Genomic DNA, 11,146 nt, shown 5'->3' on the forward strand with positions numbered 1-11,146 from the left:
CACAGTGAGGCAGCGTGCGTAGACTGAAGCAGTATGTGCATAGACTGAAGGCATGTGCGCAGTGAGGCAGTGTGCGTAGACTGAAGGCATGTGCACAGTGAGGCAGTGTGCGTAGACTGAAGGCATGTGCACATTGAGGCAGTGTGCGTAGACTGAAGGCATGTGCACATTGAGGCAGTGTGCGTAGACTGAAGGCATGTGCACATTGAGGCAGTGTGCGTAGACTGAAGGCATGTGCACAGTGAGGCCGTGTGCGTAGACTGAAGGCATGTGCACAGTGAGGCAGTGTGGTAGACTGAAGGCATGTGCACAGCGAGGCAGTGTGCGTAGACATGCCGGTGTGAGGCAATGTGCGGGGTGTGAGGCAATGTGCGGGGTGTGAGGCAATGTGCGCGGTGTGAGGCAATGTGCGCGGTGTGAGGCAATGTGCGCGGTGTGAGGCTGTGCGCGCAGCGTGAGGAGGCATGCGCAGAGAGAAGCAGCGGGCGCAGAAGGCTGCTGCCGAACCTCATCTAAACAGTGACATCTTCATATATCAGCGGACAGCGGGCCTCAGGATGAATGGCTCGATCACGCACTACTCCAGATGTTTTGATTTGCTGGGCTGGCCATGTGATGGTGCTGCGCGGAGGCCACCCTCTTCAGGGAGTGCGCGCAGCACACTACAGCAGGCGCGCAAGAGGGACTGCATGTGAGGAGGAAGGGGGCGACGCACGAGTGTGAGGCAGCACTGTGAGGAGGAAGGGGGCGCCACGCGAGTGTGAGGAAGAAGGGGGCGCCACGCGAGTGTGAGGAGGAAGGGGGCGCCACGCGAGTGTGAGGCAGCACTGCGCCACGAGAGGGGGGGAGGCGGCTCTGAGGACAAAAAGGAACTTCATATAAATGAGAAGCAGGACTGTGGAGGACACGTGAGGGAGACTGAGGCAGGAATATGGGGCAGGATGGGGCTCGGTGTGAGGAAGAGGCGAGGTTGGGGAGGAAGGTGCGGGTACCACTTGAGGGAGAAGAGGGACCTGGGCATACGGAAGAGGAGGGGGGGGGGGTCTTCGTGTGAAGAGGAGACGGGATGCGGAGGACACCTGAGGGGGGCATACTGTGAGGGGACTGGAGGTAGGACTGAGCACGAGGGGGCTTCACGCGAGGGAAGGCAGGGGGGGTGGAGAGGATGGAGGGTCTTGACATGAAAGAGGCAGCGCTGCAGAGGGGATGAACGGAGCCAGGCGATGGAGAGCAGGGCTCGCGTGAGGGGGAGAGAGCCGTGGGGGGGGGAGGGGGGCAGGAGAGGGCTTCAATGAAAGAGGGATTAGCACGAGGGTGCGCAGTACTGTGGAAGGATTGCGCCTGCCCGAGGCCACGCAGTGGCCATCAGGAGGGCGGGCTCCTAGTCACGGAGGGCTGTCCCGCCCCCGCATGACGCAGTAGTTCCTCTCCTGAGGCAGTCTCCCCTGGTTGGTGGAGACTGGTAGTGATGCACGTCCGGGGCGGTGGGGAGGAGCCGTCTGGAGTTCATCAGACCTCTGCCCTGCTGGGGAGGCCTCTTTGCCGCCCCGGACGTCGCTGTTCCATGTTGGGACACTCTTTTTGCCTCGACGCGTGGTAGTGTCCTCGAGAGGGACTCTCTTTTCCTGTCGGCTGGAGGTCTCCTTCAGTGCCGAGGTCCCATGGGGGCACCTCGATGGTCTGGCGTCGTGTTTGTTGGCGTCTTCCGGTGCGGTGAGTCTTGCCCGGCGTTGTTTATTGCGGGATACACCAGTTTGCATTGCGCCCCCCCCCCTTTTTACGCGGCGGGAGAACAGCAGGGCCCGAGGTTTGAAGTCTGTGAGGGGGCGCGAACAAAGCAGCACCCGGGCGCGGGGGATAGATTCATACCGCTACCTCAGCTTGACTCTGTTGAATCGTGGCACTTTCTGAGTGGCTGGTTTGCGCGCAAGTAACGGGTGTGCTTGGTGTGATGGCAGTAGGGGTCTCCTGCAGGTGCGGTAGCTGCCGGGGGAGTCGGCTGGTCTCGTCCCGTGGGCGTGGAGGCCTTTGCTGCCGGTGGTATTGTCACGTCGCGGCTCAAGCGGGTTCAAGCGCATCCTGGGTAGAGCAGCGGGTGCGTCGGGCGGGTTCGCACTTCTGGGGGCAATAAGTATTGCGCATATGGGTTGCGGTCATCTTTATTGTGGGGCAAGTTGTCGGGAGTTCGGCTGGAGCACGGGTGGTGCCGTATTGTGCTGAGCGCAGCCCCGCGGGTATCTTGGTGCGAGGTGTTCACAGGCGGGCGTCGCCAGTTCTATGCTGATTTCCGCCCCGGGGGAAACTGAGTCATCTTCGGCATGTTGTGGTTGCGGCCCGGGACTTGTCACGTAGGGGCGGTTGTAAGAGGCATGGAGTCATTTTCATTGCACTAACCCCGGGCTATTCGGATCCATAACGCGGCGGCTGTGGTTGCTTGTGGCATGCTTCCGACCGCGGCGCTAATTCAGTTTATTACTCGCATTATGGGTATATTTAAAATTCTGCGACATCGGTGTATTCACTCCGAGCACATCATTCAGTCTTACCATTGTTGGGTGTCTGCCATCCTCGGGCCTTTCGCGGCATGTCTGTTGTAGGTTTGTTGTGCTGACACTTGGGTCACCAGTCTCCCAACGACTAAGAACGGCACGATTCTATAACGCAGTGTGGTTTGTTAATATACATGCATATATGGGCAAGCGTGGGGATGGTCCTGGTTCCTTGCAGTTGCTTACTACTATCCTGGTGCACGTGTGTAATGGCTGAAGGGTGCGGCCATTTTAGGGACACCATGGTGTGATGTCCGGCGCTTAAGGGTAATGGCGTCCAGTGCGGCTATTTTTGGTGGTGGTTTGTTTCCTTTGACCGGCGCAAGACGTGTATGGCGCCTGTTGGCGGTGAATTTGGGTCACGGTTCTTCGATATCGGCGCATGTGAGTAAGTGAGGACAATTTTGACGGACATTTCCGTGGAATGCATGGTTAAGAGGATACTGTGTTCGGGTCCTCCCTCCCCCATTATGTTTCCTTTTCGCTCCGCCTGGCTTGCGATGCAGCCGGGTTCTCTATGACTTGCGGTGTTAGTCACGAGGTTCAGCTTCTTAAGCATGTGACTGTTGCTTCCGACCCACGCAGCACTTCTGGTGTGGGCTTCTATACCTAATTTTGCCATTCTTATTTCAGACTCCGCCCCTTTGTTCGCCCCCCCCGCGCCCCCTTTTGCGAACTCCCGGCGCCGCGCTGACCAGGCAGCTCCTGCAACCACTCCTTGTGAGGTATGTATGCTGGCAAACAGGAGGGTGTGGTGTTGAGGGGGCCTCAGGTATCCGATTCGTTGCATCAGGCCTCCTGCTAGGTAGTATTATCAGATGGGGTCATAGTCATGTTTAGTCTCCTTCCTTTGCAAGTACAGCGCGAATTTTGTCATCTGGCTTCTGTTACATTAAGTCTCACCTCATTTATATTGTCATATACAAGCAGTGATTATGGGTTGGTATTGTCTCGTGCAGAGTACATTAACGTCGTGTGATTTGAAAGGGAGTTACCTGCAAGTTCAGTACTGCTGCTAATCATTTAAGGGAGATTGCCGTACCTCTAAGGAGCATTCGGGTACTCAGTAGTTTGTGTACCTGCACTTGCTTAATTCTTTTGCACGAGATATATGTACGGATGAATGTCTAATTACGCCACCCTGTTAAAAAATGGACTCGCCCGCAGTCTTTAGAATTTTGCTGTGAAGGTTTTGGAGAGCGAAAAAATATATCATCTCAAAGGGGCAGTCTGAATCTCTGTAAACTTCTTGGTCTACACCTTCATCGCGCATCCAAGTCTTTGTATTCTCACATCTGCTGATGCACGCGTCTAATCCATACACAAGTTCCTTCTTCAGCCTCTCGTGCGTGCAGGTTGACATTACGGTATGTTTATGGTTTGAGTAATTGCAGTTGTTAGGAACGACGTCCGGGACCACTAGTTCTTACCTGTGCCGGATACGTAGATGGTCTTCTGGCTAAATTATTTATTCCTTAACGAAGCACGTTGGTGTGTACCGCGGCTGTATCAAGCCTTGGCTGTGGGTGGGAGAATGATATGTCTTTTTGAAATCTTCGGCGTGTTTGGATATGTTTTTGATGGGTGTTGCCTGTGGTTAAAGAAATGCTCAATATTGTCCGTCATTTTTAGAGGTAGCATCATGGTATTCCAAAGACACATCTTTCCCCCCCATGGGAGCAAGTCCCCTAGCTCAGTTCCCAGTACTAGCCTCAAATATTTAGGCCTCTTACCTAAATCGGAATTTTTAGATGCCGCTAGCCCGGAAAATGAGGGGTGTAGAGTAGCCATGTCAGCCTAGCAGACAAGCACAAACCTAGAGGCCCGGGCCCCAAACTGAAAGGGTTGCACAGATACTCAAGTAGGTAATTCTGGTAGGCTGAAATAACTATTCTGGTGTGTTCACATGTACCCCTATTATGAAATTGACAAGCTATTTATAAGGAAGGGCACTATACGATTTGAATGGGGACCAGCCGTGCGGTGCTAACCCTTGATTCATGTTACTTCTTTGTAATTCCACCCTGCATCGGTTGTGCCTTCCCTATAAGTCTCTATGAACAGGTGCGAGTGCACAAGCCTTAAACGTCATCAGTATTGTTCATCTTGTAGGATGGGCAGTTAAGAATATTTTCAAATTCATTGACCCCCCTGTACGCCAATTTGGTCCGGTTTGGGAGCCCGGCATAGGGGGAAGTCGAGGCTAATGCGCAACTTCCTGTCCCAATGGTATCTTACTATAAGTTGTCTAACCATTCCATTACAATGTGTGGCATTTTGGTGGCAAATGACATGCCTACGATCATATCACCCAAGATAAATATTGGATATTCGACCAGCGTCATCTTGAGTTTAGCAGGACAGTTTCTCTGGCGATGGAGGGTGCGAGTGGTTCATTATACACTTATTGAAAGCGATCCTTCAGTCGAGCCCTGCTTCTATTCCTAATAATACATTACCTTAAGCCCCATGTATGACAGAGATTAGTGCTGTGTTCTTTCTGCTATTATCAGGAATAAAAATGGAAAGTAACCCTCTAACCATACGGGAACTGATCAGCTTTGCAGGTAGTTATCTACAACGGTGTGGGTGGGAGTATGTCATCAGCATAGCATGTGATAGAACTGGTTTAATAATATTATAGCTGGAGGCTGGACAGGATTTGAGAATAAACCCATTCCTGTTTTTATATGAAGAGACTCCCTCACTGAGACAGGCAAACAAGAGCGTAGCTGCAGCGGGTGCAGTGGCACCGAGGACGCCTGTCTCCTCCTTATTGTTGTATTTGATCATGGCTGTAATTTTCATTCTATCTCTATCCTGGGACCCATATCTTTCCGGTAACAGTGCCTATGACACACCAACTACTCTATTAGGCTTGCTCCCCGCACCCACACCTTGCGATTCCTGCTCAAAGAAAACAAGGCATTTGCAGTTATAGATAATGCTGCACGCCGGGCCATGTTTCGGAAAGTAACCTGACGCTTTGGCAAGGCACGACTACTTTAATTCGATAGTTCTGCCTTGCGTCTGACCCGCAGGTAATCTTAAAGGAAATCCAGTATAGTTTTATGTTATTATTTTCGAAGCACTTTCGTTATAACTTGGTCCCATTCACCACACAAGAGGTGGTCTTCATACTGATAGGCTCTACGGCTGATCTCTTTTCAGTCCTTTTTCTAACATGCGGCGAAGTGCTAGATATTAGACATCATATGTCACACGTAAAATGAATGGATATGCCACACATACTTAGTCTCAAACTGTCAGCTATGTATAGGTCCCCGTATTTACTCCAGGAAGTTATACAGGAGGCTTGCTATTATTTTAAATACTAGGGGTTCAATTGTTTTACAGGTACAATAAATATTATGTATGGGTGTGAATGAGGTGTGAATATACAAGCCTACAAACTGTATGCGCTAGGGCACAAGTCATTTGAGCCGCTAATTTCGAGCCCTTGTGGAGCAACTGTTTTTCCCCTCGTTTTCACGAGAAAGCAGCACTGTGAGCTATTGAATTGTCACTCATAATTACACTCAAATTATAAAATGTCTCACATAGCAGCCGGCACTTGGTAGGATGCGGATTGGCGTAAACTCCCCTGCGTCAGTTAAGTTTCATGTTACACGAGTGAGCGTTCATGTTAAATAAGCCAAGGCCATATGGGACTGCCTTGGCGTGCCCTGTAGTCTGTTAGCGCCAGTAAAGATGTACTGTTCCCAAATGTTTTGTTTACATGCTAACCAACAATTTCTTGCTACGATAATATACTAAATTGTGGCCAGACACCTCCTCCTGGCATGTCCCAGCTACCCAGACTGTACTTTGTGAGTGGGTGGGTGGGTATGTATTGTGCGCCTCACACTTCAAATCTGCTGTAGCCATCACCAGGCTTAGTGCTGTGGCACACCGGAGAATTCGGAATGGATCTACATTCTAGACTCTTCCCCTATGATATCTCATTCAGAATAAACCTTCTCCCAACTAAATCGTCCCTGTTAGACATGTTTTCTTATGCCAGGCAATTTTAGTGGGGTGGCCATTCTTGGGCTTCTTCTGGCCAGAACCTGAAAGCGATTTTCTGAGTGTTGTATTCTGACTAGGGTTATCAAAAATGCTAAAAACTCCGGGAGTTGATAGTACCCCCCCTGGTATTTTGGGCAGATGAAGGGAGTGCAGCACAAGCGCTTGTGCCATGCTGGTCGGCAAACTTGCCACCCAGTGTGGAGGCAATAGGTATAGCACGCAATAGACACCAGGGCATTAGAACATACGGGACGTTGGCAATGTTAGCGCTGGTGTAAGTGCAAGCTAAACACGTGAGAAAGTGTAAGTGCAAAGATAAACACGTGGGAAATAGCAAACAGTGCGTTCAGAGAAGTGGCGTGGCTGGCAACAAAGAGTACCACACACTGGTACATAGGGAGCACTGCAATAATGGCAAACACGTAAAATTGAGAAATACTACCTGTACACTCCTGATAACAGCACATGTGTTGCTCTACCATGAATAGGGAAGGTCGTATGTCAATAGTCATTTCCCTCCTTCCTTTGGTCCTGCTGTCTATCTTTCATCTTAGGCTCGGGTACCTGTTGGCAGCCCACCCGCGGTCTGCAGCCTTAGTGTAACAATCAATTCAGGTATAAGGAGAACATCCGTGGCTACCACAGCCCGAGCCCGGACTGTCTATAATCGTTGAGGTGGGTCCCTAGAAGTCCTTTAGAGAATGTTCTATCTGGTATCTTACCCGGTGCCCCCCCCCCCCCGGTGTCGGTTCCCTATCCCTGGGGGGGGGGGGTCCTAGTTAACTTAGGACAAGCTATCCCTGTGGTAGGATAGACTGGCAGCCGGCAGGCCGGACTGGGGGGCATGTGTTATCGGCTGTCCCCGTGGTTTTTTCTGTTTTCACTTGTTAGACCACGTCGCTAGTTATTCCAATATATACATTTGCATACTGCAATAGACTTCTGTATTCTGTAGGGGTTATGCCAATGGGTGCCTGAGTGGCTTTTATTTCTCCAGGCATATCCCGGCGCAGGTCTGGAGCTTAGGGGGCTCCCCGTTGCAGGCGCAGTTCTCCCCGGGAGGTGGTTGTAGGTGGCTTACAGACTAGTTAACTTATGGTATCATGGCCGATGCTGCTTACCAGCCCAAAACCCAAGTCGGCCTTCAGTCTAGCTAACTTAACGGTATGTCTGAAGCTGCTTCCAGCCTAAAACCTAGAGGGCAGGGGATGCCGGCTGTTTGGCCTGGGAACCCGGATTATCCATTATCTGGGACTCGTCCAAGTTCTATAGTATGTCCGGTGCCCTCCTATTCCCTCGTGTCAGTGAGCACAATTACTCTCCCTGCTGGATTATGAAGACAGTAATTCAGATGTATCTGTGACTCCATGGCGCAGTTTTCTGACGCTCTGTGGGAAGGGATATGGTGGTGTCCCAACGGCTTGCGCTGGACAGCCTATTTCATGTTACTGAGGGCCTCTGTGGTAGGGGCCCCTTCCTATCCCTTTAGTTTCCCTGAGGGGTTGTAGGACAGGTTTATTGGTGCCTGATGGTAGCACCCCACGCCTTGGGCGTTGCCCTGTTCCTCCTCTGTCTGGAGGTAGCAATTCTAGGTGTAGGTTGCAGGTAAAGAGCAGTAATAATGGTGGGGGGCCCGTGCGGCAGCGGGAACCACCTCACGGGCTGTGGCGGAGTTACTGGGCGATCCGGAAGAAGAGAGGTGCAAACGCTGGACGTCAGCGGGCACATAGGGGTGCCAGAGCATAACCTCAGAGCCTAACCTGGAACCTCATGGGAGGTGCAGGAATCCGTGTCGGCGCCCCAGTAGTCCTTCGGGCGGTTGTGGGCCTGTGCAACCGGGGGTTTGCCTAGTCACGCCCAGTAAATGGGCGTGTCAGTATAATTATGGTATTTGTACAACAGTTGGGTGGTTCGCCACTGTGTTGTTTGGCTCAACAGGCGGGCAGGTAGCGAGAATGCGGCCTGCCCTAGGATCGCCCGTAAGCTAACCCACCGTCATTACATATGTTGTATGTAATAAACCTGCAGCAATTTTTACCCAAACCTAACATTTGTGTCCTTGTGTTATTTGCGGGTTTGGGCATGTGGGGCGGGGGTTCATGTGGCCCTGATGTGACTATGCGCCTGCCCGAGGCCACGCAGTGGCCATCAGGAGGGCGGGCTCCTAGTCACGGAGGGCTGTCCCGCCCCCGCATGACGCAGTAGTTCCTCTCCTGAGGCAGTCTCCCCTGGTTGGTGGAGACTGGTAGTGATGCACGTCCGGGGCGGTGGGGAGGAGCCGTCTGGAGTTCATCAGACCTCTGCCCTGCTGGGGAGGCCTCTTTGCCGCCCCGGACGTCGCTGTTCCATGTTGGGACACTCTTTTCCCGCCCTTCCTCGAACCCAGAGTGTCGGCTTGAGGGGGCTCCGGGGGGAGCTTTTAATATGTTTCTTTTTCGTTGCAGGCGGAGTTACTGGGCGATCCGGAAGAAGAGAGGTGCAAACGCTGGACGTCAGCGGGCACATAGGGGTGCCAGAGCATAACCTCAGAGCCTAACCTGGAACCTCATGGGAGGTGCAGGAATCCGTGTCGGCGCCCCAGTAGTCCTTCGGGCGGTTGTGGGCCTGTGCAACCGGGGGTTTGCCTAGTCACGCCCAGTAAATGGGCGTGTCAGTATAATTATGGTATTTGTACAACAGTTGGGTGGTTCGCCACTGTGTTGTTTGGCTCAACAGGCGGGCAGGTAGCGAGAATGCGGCCTGCCCTAGGATCGCCCGTAAGCTAACCCACCGTCATTACATATGTTGTATGTAATAAACCTGCAGCAATTTTTACCCAAACCTAACATTTGTGTCCTTGTGTTATTTGCGGGTTTGGGCATGTGGGGCGGGGGTTCATGTGGCCCTGATGTGACTAGGACGGGACTCGGAAAGGAACGGTGCGGGGGACACGGGGATGAAGCGCCCCGTGGAAGGCCAGGCACATCTGTGCATGCGGAGGACGGTGCGAGGGAAGGGGTGCTCTGCAGGGCATCACGAGCCGGGGAGAGAGGGGGAGAGCTGTGCGCCCTCACCCCCCATCCGGCGGGAGGACCGGTCCCAGGCTCTGCAGAGAGCTGCGCACACAGCAGCGCGCCAGGCGCAGAGACCCCAGGGTGAGCTCCAAGGGCAGCCACCCCCCCACCCCCAAAGGATCCATGCAAAGGCTGCGCCGTCCCCTCACCTTGTCCGACGAGCAGCAGGGCCCCCAGCAGCGGCAGCATCCCCGCCGTGCCCCGCTGCGCCCCGCTGCGGCTCGCAGCCATGGTGCCCGCGCCTCTCGGTCTCCCAGCTGCGGATCCTCTCCTCCTCCGCCCGATCCTGGTGCCCTCCTGGGCTCGGTCCCCTCTCCCTGCTGCGGCAGTAGACCCCTCCGTCCTCCGGGAGTCTGCCCCCTCTGTCAAGCGGGGCGTCCTCCGATGCGTCCCAGCCTGCGCCCTCTTCCACTGTGGCTCCGCCGCTGGCGCCTCCGTCTCAGCTGCAACCTCAGCCTCTGCCTCCACGGAGCCTCCCTTTGTGCGCGCCGCGGTCCTCTGCCTCTGCGGGCTGCTCTCGCCTCCTCTGCCTCTGTTGAGGCTCGGATCCGTGCACCCCAGTGGCTCCTGTCCCCTCTTCTGGGGATGACCGCACTCCTCACCCTGTCCCCCCACTATCTCGGCTTCCTTCCTCCTCTGCACCTGCACCCCCAGCCCCTCCCACTAGTGCATGCTAAGCGATGCAGCCAGCAGAGGGGCGGGGACAGCCAATGGCAGTGGCAGCTGGGCTCCAGATATGCAAATATGGAGTGCACTGTTTACAAATCCCATGCGGGCTGGGGAGGGCCTTAAAGGAGCCACCGCCCTCTCACCTGTCACCAGGTGAGCATTCTTCAGCAAGGCGGAAGTCCACATTCAAAAGACGAGGCTGCCAATGGGGTTCAGGGTGCTGCAGGCAGGCCCAAGTGCCAGAGGGACCATGGGATTGAATAAAGTAGCTTAGACGGTTGGGTGCTTGCGGCCGGGATCTGTGCGTAATGCGCAAACAGCACGGGCTCACATCCCCGGGTTAAGCTGTGGTCGTGCTCCGTATCGATGGTGCGTTGTGTCGCTCCACTCCACGCATCTGTCAGGAGCCGACCTGTGCATTGAGTGTGCACACACATGCGCCTTTGCGCACGAGTGACACAACCCCACTGCCAAACTCGTAGTGTCTCAGGCCAACCCTTCACGCGCAAGTCCCCTATGTCTCCAGAAGAAAGAGTCATGCTTTCTCCTTACTTTCGAGAGATACATCAGTGACCCCTAGGAGGAGTCCCGTGCCCCCCCCCCCCCCCCCCCCCACGCAGAGCAGACAATCCAATGTCATTTGGCTATCCCGCGTTCACAGCGCTCACTCTGACAATCTGTGTTTTCTTGGGGAATCCGTGTAACGAGAAACGCTTCATATTTGATGTGCATGGGCATTAAACAGTGCCATTTACACCCGGATTTTAACTCAAGTACAAGGGTAAAAACAAGCACTTGCAAGGGGTCCCGCATTATTAAAGTTTGAGCTGTTGGCATTGCTACTGA

At 53.8% G+C, this 11,146-nt stretch overlaps 1 protein-coding gene across 2 annotated transcripts in view; it reads right to left on the reverse strand.

The window, feature by feature from the left end:
- CADM4 (cell adhesion molecule 4) overlaps positions 1 to 10,283 on the reverse strand; it is a 1,180,582-nt gene extending 1,170,299 nt beyond the window's left edge. The window contains exon 1 of one of the 2 annotated variants that reach the window (XM_078655589.1): positions 9,781 to 10,269. In XM_078655589.1, coding sequence (XP_078511715.1) covers positions 9,781 to 9,862 — 82 coding nt within the window. In that variant the 5' untranslated portion in view covers positions 9,863 to 10,269. Of the gene's footprint in view, positions 1 to 9,780 lie in introns of both variants that reach the window. The other variant, XM_078655590.1, reaches the window with a different exon arrangement.
- Positions 10,284 to 11,146: the final 863 nt, after the last annotated feature.

The sequence above is a fragment of the Lissotriton helveticus genome, chromosome 7 (genome assembly GCF_964261635.1).
Source record: "Lissotriton helveticus chromosome 7, aLisHel1.1, whole genome shotgun sequence".
Classification (NCBI taxonomy): domain Eukaryota; kingdom Metazoa; phylum Chordata; class Amphibia; order Caudata; family Salamandridae; genus Lissotriton; species Lissotriton helveticus.